Source organism: Pelodiscus sinensis, chromosome 27, assembly GCF_052426305.1.
Source record: "Pelodiscus sinensis isolate ZL-2025 chromosome 27, ASM5242630v1, whole genome shotgun sequence".
Taxonomy (NCBI): domain Eukaryota; kingdom Metazoa; phylum Chordata; order Testudines; family Trionychidae; genus Pelodiscus; species Pelodiscus sinensis.
Window position 1 is genome coordinate 18,439,354 of NC_143078.1, and position 23,505 is coordinate 18,462,858.

At 59.5% G+C, this 23,505-nt stretch overlaps 1 protein-coding gene across 1 annotated transcript in view; it reads right to left on the reverse strand.

Moving 5' to 3' along the window:
* Window positions 1-13,582: 13,582 nt before the first annotated feature.
* KCNC4 (potassium voltage-gated channel subfamily C member 4) overlaps window positions 13,583-23,505 on the reverse strand; it is a 47,477-nt gene continuing 37,554 nt past the window's right edge. Inside the window, exon 4 of the mRNA XM_006132408.5 lies at window positions 13,583-14,297. Coding sequence (XP_006132470.1) covers window positions 14,278-14,297 — 20 coding nt within the window. The 3' untranslated portion in view covers window positions 13,583-14,277. The remainder of the gene's footprint in view (window positions 14,298-23,505) is intronic.

Consider the following 23,505-nt stretch of genomic DNA (forward strand, 5'->3'; position numbering starts at 1 on the left):
GGCCGGGGGATCTGGGCTCAAACCTGAATCACAGCCTGGCTTGGGGCTGGAGCACCCTCAGGCAGCCGAATTCCCTCCCTCTGCCCCTCCCCCGAGGCCTCTTGCCCACTGGTGCCCCCCGCTGACCCACTCCTCCCCTGCCCTCCCAGTGCTTCCAGAGGCGCAACCAGCTGATGTGCGGCGTTCAGGAAGCTCCGGGAGGGAGGGGGAGGAGTGGGGAGGGGGTGCCTCCAGGGGGGCGGCAGGGCAAAGGCTGGCAGAGCGAGGCAGGGTCAGGAGGGAGGGGGCAGGACGGGGAAGAGCATTACCTGGCTGAGGGGAGGTGGGGGTCTGTGCCCGCAATGCCTGGAGCTGGGACCAGGCCACTGCACTGGCTTTGCTTGCTACAAACACCCCACAACAGGGAAGCTCTTGGAGACCCAATGACCTCCCCCTCCAGTCCGCAGTGGAGGATGGTCCTGTGGGGGTAGGGTGTCCTCAGCATGTACCTACTGCAACCCCCACCTCCTGCTCCACGGTGCCCCCTGCTGGCGGAGTGCGGTGCGGCAGCTACTCCCTGCCTCGCTTTCCTCTCCAGGGCAGGCCTCTCCGCCTCCCCGCCATAGGCTGGGCTGATGTAACAGGATCTTGGTAACTAATTGACCATTCATTATCAGTGGGAAATAGGTCAATGGAGGGATGATAGGAGTTACTATAGAGAACTTTCTGGGTGTCTGGCTGGTGAGTCTTGCCCACATGCTCAGGGTTTAGCTGGTCGCCATATTTGGGGTCAGGAAGGAATTTTCCTCCAGGGTAGAGTGGCAGCGGCCCTGGAGGTTTTTCGCCTTCCTCTGTAGCATGGGGCACAGATCACAGCTGGAGGATTCTCTGCGTCTTGGGGTCTTCAAAGTATTTGAAGGCTTCAATATCGGAGATCTAGGTGAGAGGATTATTCTGGGAGGGGTGGGTGAGATTCTGTGGCCTGCACTGTGCAGGGGGTCAGACTAGATGATCAGAATGGTCCCTTCTGACCTTACAGTCTAGGAGTCTCTGATGTGCTGTAGCCCTCTGACCAAGGTGCCGAGTCACGTTGAACTTCCTTCAGGGTAACCAAAGTCCAAGTGACCACCTCCCCGGGGCTTCTCCTTCACCCACACTGTGTGCTCAGGGCTCGCCCTTTCCATCCCCCTGCCCTGGGATAGAGCCCCGAGGCCCAGGAGCCCAAGCTGGCACGGCTGTTCCTTGCTCTGCCCTTTGAGGAGACCCAGGTGTTTATCAGGCTGCCACTTGACCCTAATTAGCCCCTCCCTTAGGCTGGGAGGCAGCTAATTATGACCTTGGGGACCTGCTGTGCCCATCAGGCCAGGCCCCCTGGGCCAAGGCACTCAGCACCTCACAAGTGTGGGCGCTGCCAGAGAGAACCTGCTGTACGAATTCCCTCCAGCGTGACAGGCCGTGCCGGGGACATGGCTGTCATTCCCGCTGGCCTAGGCTGGCTGGACGCCCGCGGGGCTGCGTGGCCACATGCCATTGGCCGGGGGTAAGCACCTGCGAAGAGCAGGTCCGGTAGGAGAATGACTCTTAAATCGAGGACAGGCAGGGCCTGGCGGACACAGCAGGCTTGTGATGGGAGCCAAGGGCTTTCCTAGCTTTCCTAGCTCATTCAGCTGCTCAGATGTGGGGCCTCAAAATCGCTCCCTGCTGGAGGCTCTGCAGCAGCCTGCGTGAAATAATCACACATTGGCCTTCAGCCGCAGAGCAAAAAGTGCTTCAGAAGCAACGTTGGGGTGGGAAAGGATACAGCAGAGGACAACTAAACTGACGAGAGGCTTGGAGCAGCTGCCATGTGAGGTGAGATCAGTAAGACTGGGACTTCACAGCTTGGCTAAGGGGGGACATGACAGAGAGCTATAAAATCGTGGCTGGTGTGGAGAAGGTAAATAAGGACGTGTTACTTACCCCAGCGGACACCCAAATAAAGTAATAGGAGGCAGTCTTAAAGGGTCTGTCTACACTACCCCCCTAGTTCGAATGTAGGCAACCGGAGTTGCAAATGAAGCCCGCGATTTGAATTTCCCGGGCTTCATTTGCATGTTGCCGGCGCCGCCATTTTTAAATGTCTCCTAGTGCGGACTCCGTGCCCGCGGCTACACGCAGCACGGACTAGGTAGTTCAGACTAGGCTTCCTATTCCGAACTACCGTTACTCCTCGTGGGGTCCTTCCCCCTCTGCACCCCGGCTCGGTCTGGGAGAGCCTGGAAGACCCTCGGGGCGCCTCCCCCTGTGCAGGCAGCAGGGGGGGCAGGTACTTGTCCGAGTCCTGTGGGTGCCGGAGCATAAAGGCCTCCAGTATCTGCTTCAGGGTCCCCATGAACCTCCCCACCAGCGCCATACTTTGGGGTCCAGGTGAGCTTCTCCCACAAGCACTGGAGCAGGGCCGACATGAAGTGGGGTCACTGGTCCGTGAGGACTCCTGGGGGAACTCCCCCTGCTGAACAGGGCCAGCAGCGCGTCTGCCTCGCTAGAGGGCAGAGCCACAGCCCCGGGGTAGTGGGTAGCTGTATCCACGGCTACCAGGATGTATTTATTCCCCATCCGGGTTGCCTGGCCGACAGGCCCCACTATCTCTAATGCTGCCTTACAGAACCGCTCCTCTGTATGGGGTGGGGGCCCCCAAGCAGCTTTCCTCCCATCTTGGGCCTTCCCGCCCCTCTGGCAGGAGTCGCAGGACCGGCAGTACCGCTGCACAGCCGCAAATACCCCCGGCCAGTAGACGTATTGGAGCAGCTTCAGCCGGGTGCTCCGGATCCCCCGGTGGCCCGCAAAGGGGACGTCGTGGGCCAAATACAGCTGCTTGCGGCGATACTTTCGGGGGACGACCAGCTGCCGCTGGACCCCCCATGCCCTCACCTTCCTGGGGGGAAGCCATTTCCGGAACAGGAGTCCACGCTCCCGCAGGAATCTCTCCTGGCCACCTCTCCCCAGGGGCTGAGCTGCACGGAGGCCAGCCTGGTCCCTCAGCCTCTGCAAGGAGGGGTCTGCCTGCACCTCAGCCTGGAATTCAGCCGCTGGGGCAGGGATCGGGACCTGTTCCCCCTTTGCCTAGGTCCGGAGTCCCAGCCTGGTTGGACCCAGTGTCCCCTGGGATGGGGCCCTGAGCCCCCAGCAGGGAGCCCTCCCGTGGGTCAGGGTCGCTAGCCCCTCGCTGGCTCTGGCTACGGGCGGTGACCAGGGCCCTGTGGGGTCTGTCTGGCCACTCCTCTAGGTCACCCCCCATCAGCACCTCTGTGGGCAAGTGCTGGTGACCCCCACTTCCTTGGGGCCCTCGTTGGCCCCCCATTTCAGATGCACCCGGGCTATAGGCACCTTAAATGGGGTCCCATCTATGCCCCTCAGGGTCAGCTGAGTATTAGGGACCATGTGGTCTGGGGCTATGACCTCAGGCTGGGCCAGCATCACCTCCGCCCCCGTGTCCCAGAAGCCCGTCACCTCCCTGCCATCCACCTGCAGGGGTATGAGGCACTCGCTCCGCAGGGGCCGTCCTGCCCCCACCCGGTACATGGAGAAATCTGCCTCCCGAGGGTCAGACTTCCCAGGGGAGGTGCACTGAGCATCCTTCCCCTCTCTCTGAGCTGAGCTTTGCCTGCTGGCCCCAGCCTCTGGGGCGGCCTGCCCTTCCTCCCACCCCAGCCAGTTAACCCTGGGAAATCCCAGGTCTTGGTGCCTGGTGCACCGAGCCCTCTTGTGGCCTTTTTGCCCACAGCGATGGCAAGTTAGGCTTTGGGCTGTCTCTGTCCAGGCCCTGGCTGGTTCTCTGGGGCACAGACGACCTGTTCCTTGGCCTCGCCTCGTAGTTGACTCCCTCCGTCGCTCAGCCGAGATCCGGTCTCTGCGCGATTCCCCTTCTCTCCGGGACTCCCGTTCACCCCCGGACTGGCTCTCCGTGAACTCATCCGCCAGCCTCCCGGCCTCCTGGGGGGTCTCTGGTCTTCGGTCCTTGAGCCACATCCTCAGTTTGGGTGGGCACACTTCATAGAACTGCTCCATCATGACCAGCTTGAGCAGCTCCTCTGGGGTCTGGGCTCCGACTCCAGACACCCACTTGCGACCGTATTGCGCCAGGCGGGAGGCCAGATCCTTCTGCACCCCCCGGAACCTCTTCCTGTACATCTCGGGGGTCAGCCCGAACTTGTGCAGCAGGGCCTCCTTGACTCGGTTGTAATCCCTTGGTGTGGCGGGTCGGACCCACCCCCTCCGGAAGCCGCTGGACCCGTGCTGAGCCCGGCGGACGGCAGCAGTGCGGCGCGAGGGCAAAGAGCCGCGAAGAACCCCGGGCGGACAGCAACGGGGCCCACAATGGGCGGACGGGTGGAGAGGCAGGAACGGGCCGGCCAGGAAACGGGCAGCGTGACGTCATCCCCCCACGACCCGGAAGTAACGCAGGGAAATGGCGTCGGGGGGACGCCCTCAGGGAGGGAGGTTTAAAAGAAGAGGCTGGGCCGGGAGAAAGGGAGGACTCCCGGGGGTGTGGGAAACGGAGCCGGCAGCCTGCGGAGACCATCGGGATTTGGAGGCCTTGGGGTGAGCTATAACCCCGGGGACCACAGACTACGTGATCACCCACGTGGGGGAAGAAGCGGCCCAGGGCGGGGGAGTGGACCCCGAGAGCGGGGGAGTTTAGGGGTTTTCCGACCCCCTCCGCTAGGCCGGACTTAGGGCCCTGGGTCGGGGTTCAGAGCGAGGGTGGGCCCGAACCCCCTTCCCCCTCCAGTGGGCCGTCATACCAGTCGGCGTTAATCCGGGGGGGGAATAGTTCGCCCCGGCGCATCGATAGCAAGACCTAAGGGTAATAAACTTATAGACACTAACCAGACTAAGTGGGTTTGTCGAAGGGAACCCGGGAGGGGAGCACTCGGGGACAAGGGGAGTCCCTTACACCTGGCTGTAGGTCCTCCAGCTGACTGAGCACTCGGGCCGCCTCCTGGTTCAGTGCGGGGATGAGCTCCTGCAGCCAGTCAGCGGGGGCAGCAAACCCCCTGGATGTACAATGCAATGTGGCTGCTTACAGGCTAGCGCCGGTCTGAATATTCTGTCGTCCTGACTCAGCCTGGCAGAGCCCCCCCCCTTCCCTGCCTTCCCCGCTGCACTCGCCCTGTAATGATGCGTTTAGTCCTGGCCGTCTCTTTCCCTGACCGAGACTGGCCAATGGGACGCTGACATCCCCGCTGGGCTTTGTTCCTGCCTGATCAGACACTTGGGGCTGTTTTCCTAGATTAAAAGTAATGCAATCAGCTGTTTGGCTCAGCAGCACAGGGGGCCTCAGAGCAGCCCCCTCCTCCCCCTGCCCCCAGCTCATCAGAGACCCACCTCCAGCCTTGGTGTGCCCAGGGTCTATTTTTGGTTACTGTCTCCGTCCCATTTTCTCTTTCCGTCTCTCACTGTCTCCTGCCTTCTCCTCTCGCCTGCCAACCGCCTTGCGCTTTTTCCACCTGTATGTTCTCTCCTCTTGCTTCCTCTCCCTCCCACTCTTGGAAACCAGATGCAATATTGCGACGTGCCCTGGGCCTGTCAAGCCAGGGGGGCTTGTCTCTGTTCTGGGAAGGAAGCAGGGCTTGCGAGTGTGCTGCAGACTCATTCACCTTTCCCTGCCCTCTTGCGCTGCCTGGGGTGGCTTTCCACACAGAGCACTGTGGGCGCCGTGACACATCCGACAGCGAACGTCTTGCCAAGAGCTCACTGCCCAGAGCGGGAGTCTGGAGGAAACACACGTGCTCTGAAACAAGCAGCAGGCTCCCTGGCCCGCTGGAGAGCAGGTTCCTGCAGCACAATCGTGTCTCCCGTTCGTGGTGCTTTAATCCAGGCTGGGAAATGAGGGTTAAACGCTCCTCGATTTGCCCATGCTAACAAAACCGAACCAGGCCCCGCCCCTTCCGCACAGGTCGAGCAGGGAGGCAGGACACCGGGCTCTGTCCCCGCTGTGTCTGGGACCGCAGAACTCCTGGTTCTGTTCCTAGCGCTCTCGCTGCCCCATCAAGCCACTTGGGGGAGTCCCCCAGGGCCAGGCAAGAGGCTCAGTGCTCTCCCCGGAGGTGGGGAGATATTATCTTCAATGAACGTGTGGGGAAACTGAGGCACAGAGCAACAGACTTGCCCAAGAGCACAGAGGAAACCAGCTGCTGATGCCCAGTCCCCTGATCTCACCACTAGACAGCCTGGCCATCATCCTCTCTCCTGCAGCACTGGGATTGGTTGCAAGGCTGGCACTGATCTATGGCGATAGGAGAGCACCAAAGCAAAACTCCGGGAAATGGACCTCCCGAGCTGGATCTGCAGTGTGGGAGAGGAGCCCTGCTGTAGGGTTCACTATGTGTACAATTGGTTATTCCTTGGCTCTTTCCCCTTTGCTCTGTTTTCAGGGTCAGATTTTAACAGGCATGTTAACAAGAAGAAGGTGATCAGAGAGCATGTGGGGCCCCTACTGGATGAAGGAGGTAACCTAGTGACAGATGATGTGGGGAAAGCTGAAGTACAGGCAGTCCCCGACTTACGTGGATCCGACTTATGTCGGATCCCTAGATACGAACGGGGGTAAGGCAACTGCCGCACATGCGCAGCAGCATCCCCGGGGCTCGCTCACGTGGATCCTGGGATCCATCTCCTCCTCCTGCCGGCTCTGACTGGTCTCCGCCTGCAGCAGCAGCTGGCATAGGGAATGGGGTCTCACAGAGCTGCTGGGCGGAGGAAACGCGCCTCCCCAAGTCCGCTGCCAGCCGCGGTCTCGCAGCCTGCCCCCCGGTCGCCGGCCAGCCTCAGCCCGTCTTCCCCCTCCACCCCCCTTCTTCCCCCTCCACCGCTCTATACATGCCGGGGCTGGCTCACACGTGGAGCCTAGGTGCAGCAGCAGCAACTGGCCGTAGGGAATGGGGTCCTGCAAAGCGGAGGAAACGCGCCTCCCCAAGTCTGCTGCCAGCCGCGGTCTCGCAGCCTGCCCCCCGGTCGCTGGCCAGCCTCAGCCCGTCTTCCCCCTCCACCCCCCTTCTTCCCTCTCCACCCCCCCTCTATACATCCCAGAGGCTCACTCACCTGGATCCACCTCCTCCTCCTCGGGCTGGCTCCTCCGGCTCTGGCTTCTGCCTGCAGCAGCAACTGGCCACTGGGAAAGGTGTCCCGCAGAGCTGCCAGCGGAGGAAAAGTGCCTCCCCATGCCTGCTGCGGCCTCGCAGCCTGCATGCCCTCCTTCCCCCAGCAACAAGGTGCCCTCCTCCCCCAACTAACAAGCTGCCTCCCTCCCCCCAGCAACCTGGCTGCCCCCGGCAACAGGCTGCCAAATCAGCGGACAAAAGCAGCCTCTCCGCCCCCTATTATTCCCACCTTTCCCCTCCTCCCCCTATACATGCTGGGCTCCCTGGGCAAACAAAGACTCCACCAAAACAAACAAAGTGCTGGCCTCATTGTGTTAGCAAAAAAAGGACCCTCCTCCTAGAACCCTGGGTGGTGTGGAAATAAAGCTATTAGCTCAAAGCATGGTGCAGAGCTGTTTGGTATTTGATGAGTTACTCCTTTAGTCCTGAGTTTGTCACAGGGACAGAAATAGATGTGAAATCTTCTGAACAGGGGAACAGACAGCAAAACAAACATTAGAGGGGAGTTAACCTTTCCCTATGCTATCCAAAACTAAAAAAAATGTTTGGCTAGAGTTTCCCCTACAATATGTACCAGTTCCGACTTACATACAAATTCAACTTAAGAACAAACCTACAGTCCCTATCTTGTACGTAACCCGGGGACTGCCTGTACTCAATGCTTTCTTTGCCTCTGTCTTCACGGACAAGGTGGGCTCCTGGACTTCTGCGCTAAGTGACGCAAGATGGGATGAAGATGGACAGCCCTTGGTGGGTAAAGAACAGGTTAGGAACGATTTAGAAAAGCTAAACGTACCCAAATCCATGAGTCCAGACTTAATGCATCCGAGGGTACTGAGGGAGTTAGCAAATGTCATTGAGGAGCCTTTGGCCATTATCTTTGAAAAGTCGTGGAGATCAGGAGAAATCCCGGATGATTGGAAAAAGGCAAATGTAGTGCCCATCTTCAAAAAAGGGAAGAAGGACGATTCAGGGAACTATAGGCCGGTCAGTCTTACCTCGGTTCCTGGAAAAATCATGGAAGGGATCCTTAAGGAATCCATATTGAGGCACTTGGATGAGAGGAAAGTGATCAGGAATAGTCAGCATGGATTCACAAAGGGCAAGTCCTGCCTGACCAATCTGATTAGCTTCTATGATGAGGTAACTGGCTCTGTGGACATGGGGAAGTCAGTGGATGTTATATACCTTGACTTTAGCAAGGCTTTTGATACGGTCTCCCACAATATTCTTGCCAGCAAGTTAAGGGATTGTGGATTGGATAAATGGACGGTAAGGTGGATAGAAAGATGGCTAGAAGGCCGGGCCCAGCGGTAGTGATCAACAGCTCGATGTCAGGATGGTGGTCGGTTTCTAGCGGAGTACCCCAAGGTTCAGTTCTAGGACCGGTTTTGTTCAATATCTTTATTAATGACCTGGATGAGGGGGTGGATTGCACCCTCAGCAAGTTTGCGGATGACACTAAGCTGGGGGGAGAGGTAGATACGCTTAAGGGCAGAGATAGGGTCCAGAGTGACTTAGACAAATTGGAGGATTGGGCCACAAGAAATCTGATGAGGTTCAACAAGGACAAGTGTAGAGTCCTGCACTTGGGACGGAAGAATCCCAAGCATAGTTACAAGCTGGGGACCAACCAGTTAAGTAGCAGTTCTGCAGAAAAGGACCTGGGGGTTACAGTGAATGAGAAGCTGGAGATGAGTCAACAGGACGCCCTTGTAGCCAAGAAGGCTAATGGCGTATTAGGTTGCATTAAGAGGAGCATTGCCAGCAGATCCAGAGATGTCATCATTCCCCTTTATTCGGCTTTGGTGAGGCCGCATCTGGAGTATTGTGTCCAGTTCTGGGCCCCCCACTACAAAAAGGATGTGGACACACTGGAGAGGGTCCAGCGGAGGGCAACCAAAATGATTAGGGGGCTGGAGCATATGACTTATGAGGAGAGGCTGAGGGAGTTGGGTCTGTTTAGTCTGCAGAAGCGAAGAGTGAGGGGGGATTTGATAGCAGCCTTCAACTTCCTGAAGGGAGGTTCCAAAGAGGCTGCAGAAAGGCTGTTCTCAGTAGTGACAGGTGGCAGAACAAGGAGCAATGGTCTCAAGTTGCGGTGGGAGAGGTCCAGGTTGGATATTAGGAAAAACTATTTCACTAGGAGGGTGGTGAAGCTCTGGAATGGGTTCCCTAGGGAAGTAGTGGAGTCTCCATCCCTAGAGGTGTTTAAGTCTCGGCTTGACAAAGCCCTGGCCGGGTTGATTTAGTTGGGATTGGTCCTGCCTAGAGCAGGGGGCTGGACTTGATGACCTCCTGAGGTCTTTTCCAGTTCTATGGTTCTATGATTCTACAATTTGCCAGCACCCAGACCTCCTTGTGCTGGGATTTTCAGAGTCACTCAACACCCAGCAACTCCCATTGTGATCCCACGGGCCAGATTTTCAGACCAGCTCAGCACTCACCTTGTGTGACGCCGTCTTTTGAAAAGCCAGTCTTCAACCGCTCTGTGCCTCAGTTTCCTCTTCTGTAAAATGGGCACAAGGCCCTGTCTCCTGAGGGCTATGGTGCGGGCTGGCTAATTAAGATGTGCACAGTACCTTGAGACCTATGGCTCAACATAAATGCAAACTAGCTGGGAGGACAGCTAGCCATGTGCTTCCTTCCCAAGGGGGAATGTGTGTGTCATTTCCAAGCCGTTACCCAGCATGGGCTATTTATTTTATTTGCCAGAAGTCTCCTCCCTGGCCCCCTTTGAGCTTAGTTAAAGATCCATCTTTTCCCCGCCCTCTGGCACCGGGCTTGCAGCCTGAGTGCTCATCGCTCTGTGCCCTGGGCCAGCTCAGAAAAGGTTAAATCCTTCCCCCTCCCCAGGAGGGGACCCTTCCTCTGGAGTGTTCCCAACTCTATAGCAACTCGGCGTGGCTGTAACAGCAGCTCTATAGCAACTGGCATTCAGCAGCTGCTTCAGGATACACACAGCTCCCAGCTGGACCCAGGCAAGGCCTCCGAATCCTGTGAGTCAGCAGCGGCTCCCCAGGGCGCAGCGGGAGAGGGACGTGGTGGCACCTGCCGGCATCCCTCCTCTCCGCTTCCTCCGCTCCCTGGCTTGGCCTTGGCCCCAGTGCCCAGCTGTGCTGCTGTGTTCACACCGCAGGTGCCGTCCTCAGAGCCAGCGGCGTGTGCTGCTCAGTGAGCCACCCCACTCCCCACACGACCGGCAGGGGAGGCAGCGAGACGGCACCGACAGGGCCTGGCTACACCACGCGGGAAGAGCAAACTGCCGCTGTCGGTTTTCCAGTGGAATGAGCGGGGCTAGTTAAGAGCCAATTGGAAGTGCGAGGGGCGCTCCAGTCCATGCCGGTAACGAGGAGCTGAGGGCTCTTCCTTGGGCTCCCTGCAGCGTGGCTGCGCCGAAAGCCGAGTGAAGCCCCCTGGACTCAGCTCCGTAGTTAGCACGGCTGACGTTGCGTCGCTCAGGCTGACGTTGTAGACATCCCCTTAGAGAGGGGGCTGTAGAGGGGGCCTGGTGCTGTGCTTGATTGGGTCTCGCTGCGTGACCTGCAAGGGGGGGCAATTCCACGCTGTGCACCAGTGGCTCTCCGGAGCAGCTCCACCGACCACAGTGGCCTGAGCCCCTTGGTTGCATTGGTGTGGTGGCTGGACTCTTCAGTCCCAGCCCTCACTGGTGCAAACTGGTGTCGCTCCACTGGCTGCTGAGTTACCCCTGCTGAGGTCCCTCCATGACTGACATTCTCCACTTTGCAACGGGGGACAGTGACAGTCACCCCACTTTTCTAAATCATAAGGGTATTTCTAGGGGCAGAGCTCTCAGGAGCCTTGGGCTTGACTCTGCTGGCTGACTTTGGAACAAGTCACACAGGCAACCTGTGGAACTCCTTGCCAGAGGATGTTGTGAAGAACAGGACTTTAACAGGGTTCAAGAAAGAATTAGATACATTCATGGAGGTTAGGTCCTACAATGGCTGCTAGCCATATGGATAGGAATGGTGTCCCTGGCCTCTGTTTGTCAGGGCTGGGAATGGGTGACAGGGGAGGGATCACTTGCTGGTTTCCTGTTCTGTTCACTCCCTCTGGGGCACCTGGCATTGGCCACTGTGGGCAGACAGGACGCTGGGCCGGATGGGCCTTTGGTCTGACCCAGGGTGGCCGTTCTGAGGTTCTTACCTCCAAAGGAGATGGCTGCATTCAGGAGCTCCTGAGGCTCAGGAGACATAACACCTCTCTTGGGAACATCGCGTGAAGCCATCTCCCACCCTACAGCTCCTGTCTTGCACCCGAGGGGTGTCCGCTCTGCTCTGAGGGGTCCCCAGGCAGAGATCTGCCCTTCCCTGCTGCAGTCCCAAGGCCGTTGGGCCAGGCCCCAGATGATGGTGGAATGGATGAACAGAGCTGCAGGAAGCGGCAGAATCCAGCTCAGCTTCCAGCTGACAGGAGACACGCAAGCGGGGGCTCTGCCTATTGACACCAGCGGGAAATTCCTCCCTCATTACGCTCCACCCTGGGGCTGCCTTTCTAGCCCGACGCCAGCTAGAAATGGGAATTTCAGACCCACCAGATCTGGGGCTGAGTCCTGACAAGGGGACAGTTTGAACGTTGCCCCCAATTAATTGGGTTTTGGACCCAAAAAAACTCCTTTTTAAATGAAAACTTTTGAATTCCAATGGGCAGAGCAGGACACTCCCGGGAGTTCAGCTCCTTTTCTGGTTGACATTTCAACAGGATTCATTGACAAGCCACCTGTTGGAAAGTTTTGATGCCCCAGGGCCTCGGGCTCTGGCTTGGAGCTAGTGACAGTGCCCCCTAGTGGTGCTAAACTGGAGAAGGGCAGTAGCAGCACTGGCCTCCCAGGGAGATCTTAGAGCAGCTGTAGGGGTGGGTCCCTGCTCTTGTCTTCCAGGCTCCAGCATGGCTCCAGCATCCAGCCCTCCCATGGCCCTTGCAGTCTGAGCAGCGTGCTGAGAGCCTGCATTTGCCTGGACAGTTTGCAGCAAACACTCGTCCATCTTCAACATCTCCACTGGAGCTTGCCAGGCTGGGCCTGCCTGGGATTCCTGTTCTACCACCGAGGGCTGCTGCCCGCAGGGTCACCCTGGCTTGAGGAGTTGGACTCCGGGTGGTGGGGCCTGGGCATGGACTCCTCCGGCAGCCCGGTCAGCCAGCAAGCGCCAGGGTGGTCCTGCGCCCCGCAGGCATGAGGGGCTCATGTCCCAAGTGACTTCCCGCTGCTCCCGGCCCCAGACCATGAAGCCGCCCGCTCAGCATTGATCTGAGAGTGAAACAGCAGCAATTCTGGATCTGGGCCAGGGGGTTTAATATAATTACGAAGCCGGTGGTGCGGCTCTCAGCCAGCCTGGCTTGCAAATGGCTTTATCTCATCAGAGTGGGAAATACAGAACTCCGCTCCATGTCTCGGAGAAAGGGCTGAGCTTTAAGTGATGCTTGGCCATCAGCCACCAATCCACTGATGGCTCGGTGTGCTCTTGCTATCTCCCCAGCGTTATGGCAGGGCCCTTCGCAGGGATCCAACCTCAGGGGCTGAAACCTCTAGTTCTAATCACTGCACTTCACCGGCATTCACAGAAATCAGCCCCCGCCTGGGCTCAAGCTCTCAGATTCCCAGTGTGCATTTCTCTAAGCTTAAATTAACATCCCCCAAACTAATGACAACAGTGACCTGGAACACTAGACAGTGCAATCAAGGGCACCCATGCACACTGCCATTTGCTGCTGAACCCCGTTCTGGAGAACCTAAGCTGTCGTTTAAAATTATTAGGGGCTAGATTGTTTCCTGGTGCAAATCAGTACAGCTCCTTTGACTCAAGTGGAGCCACATTAATTAACATCAGCTGAGGATTTGAGCCTGTATTTCTAGGCCTTATGACTGTGAATTCAAAAAAGCAATTGAAAAGATTAACCTAAGGTAAAACAATATGGGACTGTCTTCCTGAATCTGCAGTCAGCCTGACATAACAGGTTGCCAAGATGTGAACGATTCCATTCATTGCAAGAGGGTGTTGACTCTGAAACCTAATGATGGCATGTAACATGTCAACATTGCTCACTAGTTCCCTGCTAATCAGCTTTATAGTAACAGCCAGCTGGTGTGCTGCTTCTATCATCCCATGCTGCCATGCAGGGAAATTCACATTCAAAGGCAGGAACACATAAAAACAGGTGTCATTTCAATGATGTGGCCCTAAAATTTCCAGTCCGCTGTTCCAAGAGCCCTAGGGAAGCCAGGAGTCCTCAGGCAGAATCCAGTGACCCTGCCAGAAAGTCTAGGGACCTGGACACCGAACTGGGAGACTCTCCAGTCGAAAGCAGGCCCAGGATGCAATCCAGGGTGTTGGCTGCAATTGTTAGGTGCAGGGGGTTTAACTGGATGGGATGCAGTGATCTCGCACAAAGGAACGGCAGAGGCAGTGACACACGCAAAAGCCACAGGTCAGCTCCCAGATCTCTTTATTGGAATTCTAGTACTGCTTGACAGAAGAGGCATGTGTACAGCATGTCAGGGAATGGGAGCAGTATTGCCTTGGTCACAAAGATATGTAACAGCATTCGAAAGAAGCTGGCCACAGCCAGCCAGCCAGTCCACTTGGGCCCTGCCATGGCATCCAGCCATTGGCCATGCTTATATTGCAACTTGGACCCCCCCTCCATGCCCCTCGACCCTCCCAAGCCAACCCCGGAGCAGCCTCGAGTGGAGAAGGAATCTGTACATTGGAGGAGCAAACGGCACCAAGTCTAAAAATAATCATCATCAGAATCATAAAAAAATAGTCCACAGCTACCGCTCGGTGGATGGACACGGTCGGCGGGCAGATGGAGCCTGCGGTAGAGCGTCAGTGATGAGCAGCCAATGCCCAGCGATGGTCATCTGCGGTGAGATCCGGGCGCCGTCTAAGTCACTACAGCAATCACGCCGTGAAGGGGCGGGGCTCACGGGACCAGTCGTACGGCACGGGCGTCGGCAGTGTGGGGGCGGGGCGGGGCCATGGAGCACGTCGGACGGACGCTCGTACGACACATGCACAACAAGCGAGGTTACAGCACGAGGGAGGGTCTGGGCCTTCCCCCGCCCGCCCGCCCGCCTGGGGCACCTCTGTCCCAGGCAGCTTGTCGGAGGCGATCCCAGCGTCCGAGGGAGTCACAGGGGATTCGACAGCCCTGCAAGAACAAGGAGGTCAGAGTCGTCTGCAGCCGGTGGGGTGGGCAGGCCCGGCCCGGCCCTCGTGTCTGGGGCCCTCTGGCACAGCCAAGCTCTAGCGGGCCAGGGGGCTGCTGAGTCGGGGCCACACAGGTGAGAAGCAACCCCCCCCCCAACAACAGGCCCTTGTGGACACAGCCCTGCCCGAGAAGCAGAGACACTCCCCACATCCCCCTCGGCCCCGGGGCTGGGGGCAGCCTAGGAGATCCGGTGTGCCCCAGCCTCCTGGGAGGACAGCGGGGGCTCCCCAATGCTGCGGGGGCAGCCCCCGGGCCTTAGGCTCCCCACCCCGGTCTAAGGGAAGGTGGCTACCTGGGCGAGGGGCACCTTGGAGCTCTGTGTTTATAGGCCACAGGCATTGGCCCAGCGTCCCCTGTGGGGAGCTCAGCCAGGCAGCGCCAGAGGAGCCGGGTGCTGGGGCGCAGGGCATCTCGCTTTCTGCAGCTTCCTGGCCCAGGTGGGAGCCGCCCCGCAGAACATACAGCCCTTTGGCTGAGCCAGAGGGAGCCGCAGGCTCAGGCTAAGGGGAGGGCTGACACCCTGGGGCATCACTCTGTGTCTGAGCCGGGGGGCTGGACTCTCCTTCCCCTGGCTGGGATGGGGCAGAGCCATGACTGAGCCTCCCCCCGTCAGTCCATGTTACCGCAGCGGGGGCCCTGCCCAGCAAGCCGTGACGCAAGGGGAGGTGCTGACAGCTGGCTGCAGCCCCCGGCTGGGACCCTCTCACACCCTGGCCGTGCTCCCAGGAGTGCCCGGACCCAGGCTGGGAATGCCTGGAGCCCCGCTGCAGCCAAGCGCCCAGGCCTGGAGTGGCACGTGCCTGGGGCTACGTTTCGACCAAGCCGCCTTGCATCATCCCTCAGGCTGGGTGCAGCTCCCAGCTGCCCGGAAGTCTCACCAGGCTCCGTGGAGCTGGTAAACAGCTGGCACCCCGGGGGCCTTACCTAGCGAGATCAGTGCGGGGAGCCTGGGGGAGGCTTGAGAAAAGACGTGGCTATTGCCTGGGCTCAGGAGAGGCGACTAGGGGAAGGATCCTGCCGGAGACGCAGGCTGCCTCCTCACGATTGGCACGCGAGCACCAGCGCGTATGCGAGCCCGCGCCTCGCAGGGACAGGGCCTTCGCGGGACGCGGAGCTCGGCCGTTTCCTTGGCAGGGCGCTCAAGGAACACGGCCCTTCCTACGCCACCGGGAGGGCAGCCTGCCACCCGCCCGGCCCTTGGCTGCTACAGACCACCCCCGACACTCCAGGCACGGTTGGGACCTGCTCCTAGGACACCCACCCTGAGACGGGGCCTGTTCTCCCGTACGCTGGGCAAGCGACAGCAACTGCCCGGCCGCCAGCAGGGCCGCACTGCCTTGGTGCAGCTAAGACCAGCATCCCGCCGGCAAGCTTGCGGGCCGGAAAGGCCTTTTCTCTCCCCCAGAGACCTGGTTCTTGTGCGGGGAAGGCAGGGGGGGGGGGGGTAAACGCAGTCATGCCAGGTCAGAACTCATCCCCAGAAGTCCCACCACGTCCCCCGCTGCCCACAATGGCCTGTCGGGGGAGGGGAGATTTGTCGCATGTCCTCTGCCTCCGCCGCCCTCTTCGGTATTTACACGCCGAAGGGCTGATGCTGCAGCCCAGCTCAGCGCTTTTCCTGCCCACGTGCCCCGTCCTGGAGCCCACGGGGCTGCTCGCTGCTCGATGGAAGCGCTTTCACCCAGACCCTGGCACGGATCAGGAAGGCAGGCGCTTGAATCCCTTTGAGGATCTGGGCCTTACCGACTTGGCCCTGCAAGGGTTGCATGGATGCCCGGGGAAACACCACTTGGGTCCCGCAGGAACTCCAGCTAGTCAGGGGAGGGTTGACTTGGTCCCAGCGGTGGGATCCGAGTTCTCCAGATGAACTCGGTGTTCTCAGAGCTCGGGGGCTGAACAAAGGCCCGTGGGCAAGCTCCAATCTGGATCTCGGGTGGCTCGGATCCAGCTGGGGTGCACGAGGGTGTGAAGAATGAGCCCTTCACAAGGTGGAGAGTAATGCACAGAAAGGGGCCTGGGTAAAATCCAGGCATTTATAAGAGGGGGGCTGGTTCCCAAGGAGCAAGCCCTGGCTGGGAAAGGGGACAAACAGCTGCGCGGCCTCAGAGCAGATCCACGCTGGGAACCAAAGATGGCCCATGGCTCCCCCCTCAGCAGCAGGGAGGTGGCTGTGGCCTCTTTCATTCCTGTCCTGGCCCGGCTGCATGGGTGAGGCGCAGCGCCACGGACGGCAGGCCGGGCGGGGAGAGAGGCACCGCGGGCAGGTCAGCCAGGAGATCTGGGATCAGTTCCCTGCTTTGCACAGACGCGGCATGACCTTTGGCAAATCACTCGGGCTCAGCTGTTTAGGCACCTAACTCCTACTGATGTCTGGGGGAGCCAGGAGTTGGGAGCCAGTAACAAGACTAGGATCTACGCTCCCTGCCGTCAGTGGGAGTGATGCAATACAATTAACGCCAGCACACGTGGGTTCATAGAAAACAGACCTTGTCAAACTAAGCAGTAATTGCATCAACAAAGCTCTCCTGCGAGGGTGCGGCTGCAATAGCCTCAGGCTTCTGCAGGGCCTTGCGCTTGGCACCGCGCGGCATTTCGATTAAAACGTGCGGCTCATACCAAATGGACTCGAACATGCAATCACAAAGGGGGAATTACCGTGGGTGGGTTCCACAGGTCCCACAGGAGGGCGTCTTGGCCCTCCCCCATGTCACAGTTCTGCCGTGGTCCTGGAGAGAAGGGAGAACTCGCACGGATGGAGTCTGCAGCGACCAAAACTCGGCAGCGTGGGAAATAATGAAGATCACCGGCAGAGTTCCCTGTCAGCTGCATGCTCGTGTGGCTGCTCGGGGGCGCCCAGTTCTCATGCCCGCAGTTCAGAGGGGAGGTTGATCAGTTCACTGCAGAGGGCACAGAGAGGAGCCACAGAGCGATGGGCGGGATAGAGACCCTGCTTCTAGTGAGAGACTCCAGTTCAATCTCTTTTGCTTGCCATCGACAAGTACCTGTGTAACCCACGCACCTAGTGTGGGTCACCAGCCCATGCAGGGCACCTAGACCATAAGCTCAAGAGCCCTCCCTCTACAACCTGAGCTAAGCACCAACTAGCTTCATAGCGCAAACGGCAGCGGCTCCTATGCTGAAGTCCCAGGTTCAAATCTGCCCAGTGGCAGTTACACCTACATGGGAAAATATTAAGCCACGGACCTGAGAGAGGTCTAACGTGATCTGATGGCTGGAAATTGAAGCTAGGCAGATTGGGATTGGGGAAAAGGCCCTTGCATTTCCCACTGACTGTACTTATGCACTGGAACACTTTGCCAAGGCTCAGGTAGAGTTTCCATCAGGGGCAATTTTGGATGCTTGACCTATCTGGCCTGGAAATTCTTGCAGGCAGTTTTCTGGCCTTTGTACAAGAGGCCTGACTAGAAAGTCTCAATTCCTTCCTCAGCTGTGGGATCTATGAACCAAGGAGCATCTGAGGCGGCCGGGAGAGGGAGCCCTGGGGGGCTGCTCCAACTGGGCAAGGGTGGTCCCCCACCTGGAATCCGGCGGAGTCGGTTATCCGGTTAAACAGGAAACATCAAAGCTAATGTTAAACCAGCTAACTGATTCACACCAGAATTTTACATCCCAATTCCATGGTCCTAGTGACTGAAGTAGTTACTGATTTTTCCCTAGAAAAATCAAGGAAGGGATCCTCAAGGAATCCATTTTGAAGCACTTGGAAGAGGGAAAAGTGATCAGGAATAGTCAACATGGATTCACAAAGGGCAAGTCGTTCCTGACCAATCTGATTAGCTTCTATGATGAGGTAACTGGCTCTGTGGACATGGGTGTCAGTGGGTGTGATCGACCTTGACTTTAGCAAGGCTTTTGATACGGTCTCCCACAATATTCTTGCCAGCATGTTAGGGGAGTATGGATTGGATACATGGACGGTAAGATGGATAGAAAGCTGGCTAGACTGTCAGACCCAACGGGTAGTGATCAACGGCTCCATGTCAGGATGGCGGTCGGTTTCTAGCGGAGTGCCCCAAGGTTCGGTTCTTGGACCGATTTTGTTCAATATCTTTATTAATGACCTGGATGAGGGGATAGATTGCACCCTCAGCAAGTCTGCAGATGACACTAAGCTAGGGGCAGAGGTAGATACGCTGAAGGGCAGGGATAGGGTCCAGAGTGACCTGGACAGATTGGAGGATTGGGCCACAAGAAATCTGATGAGGTTCAACAAGGACAAGTGTAGAGTCCTGCCCTTGGGACGGAAGAATCCCAAGCATTGGTACAGGCTGGGTACCGACTGGCTAAGTAGCAGTTCTGCAGAAAGGACCTGGGGGTTCCAGTGGATGAGAAGCTGGAGATGAATCAACAGGGCGCCCTTGTAGCCAAGAGGGCTAATGGCATATTAGGTTGCATTAGGAGGAGCATGGCCAGCAGATCCAGAGATGTCATTATTCCCCTTTATTCGGCTCTGGTGAGGCCACACCTGGGCTATGTCTACACTGGCGCGATCTTGTGCCAGAGATATGCAAATGAGGCTAAGTGTGGAATATCGCTGAGCCTCATTTGCATATCTAATGAGCCGCCATTTTGCGCAAGAGGCTCTTCTGCCAGAAGGAGCTGTCTACGATGCCCCTTCTTGCGCAAGAAAAACCCTCTTGCACAATGCAGCTACGCTGATTATTTTCAGGAATAAGGGCATTGTGCAAGAGGGGTTTTCTTGCGCAAGAAGGGGCAGTGTAGACACTCCTTCTGGCGCAAGAGCCTCTTCTGCAAAAATGGCGGCTCATTAGATATGCAAATGAGGCTCGGTGATATTCCACAGTTAGCCTCATTTGCATATCTCTGGCACAAGATCGTGCCAGTGTAGACATAGCCCTGGAGTATTGTGTCCAGTTCTGGGCCCCCCACTACAGAAAGGATGTGGACGCACTGGAGAGGGGCCAGCGGAGGCGACCAAAATGATTAGGGGGCTGGAGCATATGACTTATGAGGAGAGGCTGAGGGACTTGGGTCTGTTTAGTCTGCAGAAGCGAAGAGTGAGGGGGGATTTGAGAGCAGCCTTCAGCTTCCTGAAGGGAGGTTCCAAAGAGGATGGAGAGAGGCTGTTCTCAGTGGTGACAGATGGTAGAACAAGGAGCAATGGTCTCAAGTTGCGGTGGGAGAGGTCCAGGTTGGATATTAGGAAAAACTATTTCACTAGGAGGGTGGTGAAGCTCTGGAATGGGTTACCTAGGGAAGTAGTGGAGTCTCCATCCCTAGAGGTGTTTAAGTCTCGGCTTGACAAAGCCCTGGCTGGGTCGATTTAGTTGGGATTGGTCCTGCCTAGAGCAGGGGGCTGGACTTGATGACTCCTGAGGTCTCTTCCAGCTCTTTGATTCTAAGTAGCTAAGCACCTCAGTCTTTAGTGTATGGATCCTATGAGCTAGGGCATGCCCATTGCAAAGATGGGGGGAAATGAGGCCCTGAAAGCTAAGTGACTTGCTCAGGGCCATACAGGAAGTTCTGTGGCAGAGCAGGGACCTGAACCAGGTCTCCCAAGTCTGAGGCAATTTATCTCCCTGCTAGGGACTCCATCCATTTACCTGGAACCAGCACGTTCTCCCAAAGAAGCTGACGGCTGTTCACAAAGCTTGTGAAGCTGCGTGGGAACCTCTGGGCCACCAGGCCTGGCGGGCGCTGTGGGAGCTGCATGGTCTGGTGTCCGGGCATAGCCCCTGGGAGAGACACCCAGTCTCAGAGGAGGCTGCATCAAACAGGAAGCAGCGCAAGTCTCCAGGTGGCAGGCAGGGCGGAAAAGGGGCATGTTGAAGGGTAGCACAGGTAGGGTGGTGCCAGCTGCCTGCCCAATGCTAGCACTTGGCAATACCCATTCCTGTCCGATGGGGAGAGGACTAAGTCTGGCCCGAGTTCCCTGGAAGCTGGGTGCTTGGGCGGCTTCCCAGGAGAGAGTCCAGTGCCTCCCGCTGACTAGGAGAGCGCCCTTAGTCGGAAGCATGTGGTGCACATCTGCACATGCCTTGGTGCACAGTTTATTCTGCACATGCCTGGAAAAGATGAGAGGGAACATCGGCCTTGGCTTGGAAGTGGCTGCCAGGACCCCGCTCGCCTGCGCAGACAGCGCCTGCCCTGCGTGTGCAGAGAGGGGTGGTGCTTGAAAGCTTTCTGCTCTCCTCCGGCGCGGTGAGGACCCTCTGCCTGCTGGCCTGATGTCTCGGGGCACCACTCAGCTGTGTGTGCCCCGGCTTCAGTGACCTTCACAGTTGCACTGTCCAGCTGCCCCGGGTTCCTCTGCAACAGCTTCCCCAGTGCCCAAGACATTCGCCCAAGCAAGAAACAACAAAGGGCTGCGCTTGGCCCTATCGCAGACAGTGATGCAGTGGTGCACTCCGCTCGCACAGGATCAGCGGCATTGGGCAGTGAGTATAGCGGCCGAGATCAGATCTCTTCCCCCTCCCCTCCCCGCATCGGGCAGTGCACGAGTCCTGACCGAGCTCCCCCCCCCACCCCTCCGCATCGGGAAATGCACGGGTCCTGACTGAGCTCCCCCCCCACCCCTCCGCATCGGGAAATGCACGGGTCCAGACCGAGCTCCCCCCCCCACCCCTCCGCATCGGGAAATGCACGGGTCCAGACCGAGCTCCCCCCCCCCCACCCCCCCCACCCCTCCACATCGGGCAATGCACGGGTCCTGACCGAGCTCCCCCCCCACCCCTCCACATCGGGCAATGCACGGGTCCAGACCGAGCTCCCCCCCCACCCCTCCACATCGGGCAATGCACGGGTCCTGACCGAGCTCCCCCCCCACCCCTCCACATCGGGCAATGCACGGGTCCAGACCGAGCTCCCCCCCCAACCCCTCCACATCGGGCAATGCACGGGTCCTGACCGAGCTCCCCCCCCACCCCTCCACATCGGGCAATGCACGGGTCCTGACCGAGCTCCCCCCCCACCCCTCCACATCGGGCAATGCACGGGTCCAGACCGAGCTCCCCCCCCACCCCTCCACATCGGGCAGTGCACGGGTCCTGACCGAGCCCCCCCCCACCCCTCCACATCGGGCAGTGCACGGGTCCTGACCGAGCTCCCCCCCCACCCCTCCACATCGGACAATGCACGGGTCCTGACCGAGCTCCCCCCCCACCCCTCCACATCGGGCAATGCACGGGTCCAGACCGAGCTCCCCCCCCACCCCTCCACATCGGGCAGTGCACGGGTCCTGACCGAGCTCCCCCCCCACCCCTCCACATCGGGCAATGCACGGGTCCAGACCGAGCTCCCCCCCCCCCCCCACATCGGGAAATGCACGGGTCCAGACCGAGCTCCCCCCCCCACATCGGGAAATGCACGGGTCCTGACCGAGCTCCCCCCCCACATCGAGCAATGCACGGGTCCTGACCGAGCTCCCCCCCCACATCGAGCAATGCACGGGTCCTGACCGAGCTCCCCCCCCACATCGGGCAGTGCACGGGTCCTGACCGAGCTCGCCCCCCCGCCCCTCCACATCGAGCAATGCACGGGTCCTGACCGAGCCCCCCCCCCCCCTCCCGAGCATCGGGCAGTGCACGGGTCCTGACCGAGCTCCCCCCCCCGTCCCTCCACATCGAGCAATGCACGGGTCCTGACCGAGCCCCCCCCCCCCCCCCCCGCATCGGGCAGTGCACGGGTCCTGACCGAGCCCCCCCCCCCCGAGCATCGGGCAGTGCACGGGTCCTGACCGAGCCCCCCCCCCCCCCCCGAGCATCGGGCAGTGCACGGGTCCTGACCGAGCCCCCCCCCCCCCGAGCATCGGGCAGTGCACGGGTCCTGACCGAGCCCCCCCCCCCGAGCATCGGGCAGTGCACGGGTCCTGACCGAGCCCCCCCCCCCCCCCGAGCATCGGGCAGTGCACGGGCCCTGACCGAGCCCCCCCCCCCGAGCACCGGGCAGTGCACGGGTCCTGACCGAGCCCCCCCCCCCCCCGAGCACCGGGCAGTGCACGGGTCCTGACCGAGCCCCCCCCCCCCCCCCCCGAGCATCGGGCAGTGCACGGGTCCTGACCGAGCCCCCCCCCCCCCCCCCGAGCATCGGGCAGTGCACGGGTCCTGACCGAGCTCCCCCCTTTCACCGCTGCCGACGGACTCAGAAGTGTTTAGTGGCCGGGCTCAGGAGCCGCACTCGGCGCCCCGGCCACACGCCCCGCCCGCGCTGCAGCTCGGGGAGCACCCGACGGGACCGCGCCGACGCAGGAGGCTTGTGGGGGGCGCTGGGCAGCGCGCTCCAGGGCCGGGCAGGCCGGAGGCGGGGCTTGGCTCCCACGGGAGGCGGGGCCTCGGGCACGGGAGGCGGGGCTTGGCTCCCAGGGGAGGCGGGGCCTCGGGCACGGGAGGCGGGGCTTGGCTCCCAGGGGAGGCGGGGCCTCGGGCACGGGAGGCGGGGCTTGGCTCCCAGGGGAGGCGGGGCCTCGGGCACGGGAGGCGGGGCTTCCCCGCACTCAGGCTGCGCTGTGGCTGTCGTTCCCGGACCCGCAGGGCTGAACAAGCAGCACTGACGGGGGGATCAAACCGCCCCCCGCCCCCATGGCATCCCGCCTGGCCATCCCACAGCTCTGCCCCGGCCCCGCCCGCTCCGCTCGGTTCCGGAGGGCAGAGCAGCTGCAGAAAGCGCCGGCGAGGGGGGTGCAGCTGGAAGCTTCCGCGCCCTGCTGAGTGCCGGGGAGCCGCCCTTGTCGGGAGGTTTCCCGAGGCCGGGATGCCGGATGTGCAGCACTTAACGGCACAGGCCCCGGCGCTGGAGCCAGATGCTTCTTGGCAGCTATAGTAGGCTCTTTTCCGCTTCTGTGCTCCAGCCCTGGGAGGGAGGCACAGCAGGCCGGTTCACGGGTCTCCCTGAGACTCACTTCTCAGCAGGGTGGAAGGAAAAGCCCAGAAAAGGAAACTAAGCAGCTTCTCTCCCTACCAGGCTCAGGATCCGACTTTCCTCTGCCAGGCCCGGGGCTTCGAGGGTTTGTTCTTTCTGGATCTGCAGCGTGACCCCTTCCGGGCCCATTTTCCATCATCCCTTTTATGTTCTCTTAGTAACCGACGGCAGCAAGTGACACACCCAAAGCCACTCTCTCCGCCAGCCCCCCGCAGGCACGTTGCAGGGGCATGCTCCGGGCTGCCTTGCC